General features: G+C 35.4%; 1 protein-coding gene across 7 annotated transcripts in view; it reads right to left on the bottom strand.

Moving 5' to 3' along the window:
* The window catches only part of ndrg4 (NDRG family member 4), a 53588-nt gene that overhangs the window by 21133 nt on the left and 31453 nt on the right, over window positions 1-1002 (bottom strand). For 6 of the 7 annotated variants that reach the window (XM_014033262.1, XM_014033244.1, XM_014033237.1 and 3 more), the window contains one exon: window positions 758-796. In XM_014033262.1, the coding sequence (XP_013888716.1) occupies window positions 758-796 (39 nt within the window). Of the gene's footprint in view, window positions 1-757; window positions 797-931 lie in introns of all 7 variants that reach the window. The other variant, XM_014033288.1, reaches the window with a different exon arrangement.

Here is a 1002-nt window from a genome sequence, read left to right as displayed (position 1 = left end):
CACCTCTAGTAATATATTTACTGAGAAAAATGGTGACGTGTTCAATACTTATTTTACCCGCTGTACATATTTAAATTGTGTCTAACACGTTTAACCTGAGGGTAAAAATGTATTAAAAACCTTGAAATTACAACCATAAAGTGTAATTTAAAGAAGTATTACCAACGTCAAAGTTCRTGATGTAAATTACAGCTTATTATATACTGGGTCCATACCTAGTACTTAACTTGTAAATACATTGTGAGTACTTGTTACATACCAGGGGAGTACTTTGTATAYACCTGGTAAGTATATACTCAGTAATTCTGGGCTGTATTATGCAGAGTTGTAAAGCAACRAAGTACAAATACGTCATTATTKTACCTAAATTTTGGTCATCTGTACTTTACTTAGTTATTTTTCAGCCTACTTTTTACTTCTGCTCCTTACAGTTTTACACAATTATCTGTACTTTCAACTCCTTACATTTTTTAAAAAGGTAAGAAGTAGAAAGTTGTTTCTCCTATTTTATATTCTCGTTATTATTTTAAATAAATACTATCTTAAAAACCTATTCCTCCAGGATAGATTGACTTTAATTGTGGTTGGATGAGAATTATAAATATATATCCTTGAAGAAATAAATTAATCTTCACTGGATTTCTGTGTAAAACCAAMAACAAAGAGGTGACAGAAAAACTGACCAACTGCTGCAGAACAAGAGAACCGAACTAACAGGAAGAGTTTCCACAGGAGAGAGGGATGGCTGAGCTCTTACCTTCCAGTCACCTGGTGGCATCAGCTGTTCACAGCACTCCTGATGAGGGAGGCAAGCAGATCAAAGAGAAAAAAAAAACATTAAAAACAGAAAGAAGATATGATGTCTGAACTTACAGATTCTGCACAATATCAGGTGTCCAAAAGTTGTGGTTGTAAGGATGAACAGACTCACAGGAGTGCAGAAGAGCTGCGCACTGTAGGTCCAAACCACACACGCACGCACACACGCACACACACACACAC

The sequence above is a fragment of the Austrofundulus limnaeus genome, unplaced genomic scaffold (genome assembly GCF_001266775.1).
Source record: "Austrofundulus limnaeus strain Quisiro unplaced genomic scaffold, Austrofundulus_limnaeus-1.0 Scaffold7, whole genome shotgun sequence".
Classification (NCBI taxonomy): Eukaryota; Metazoa; Chordata; class Actinopteri; order Cyprinodontiformes; family Rivulidae; genus Austrofundulus; species Austrofundulus limnaeus.
This window is presented reverse-complemented; position numbering and strand designations above follow the sequence as displayed.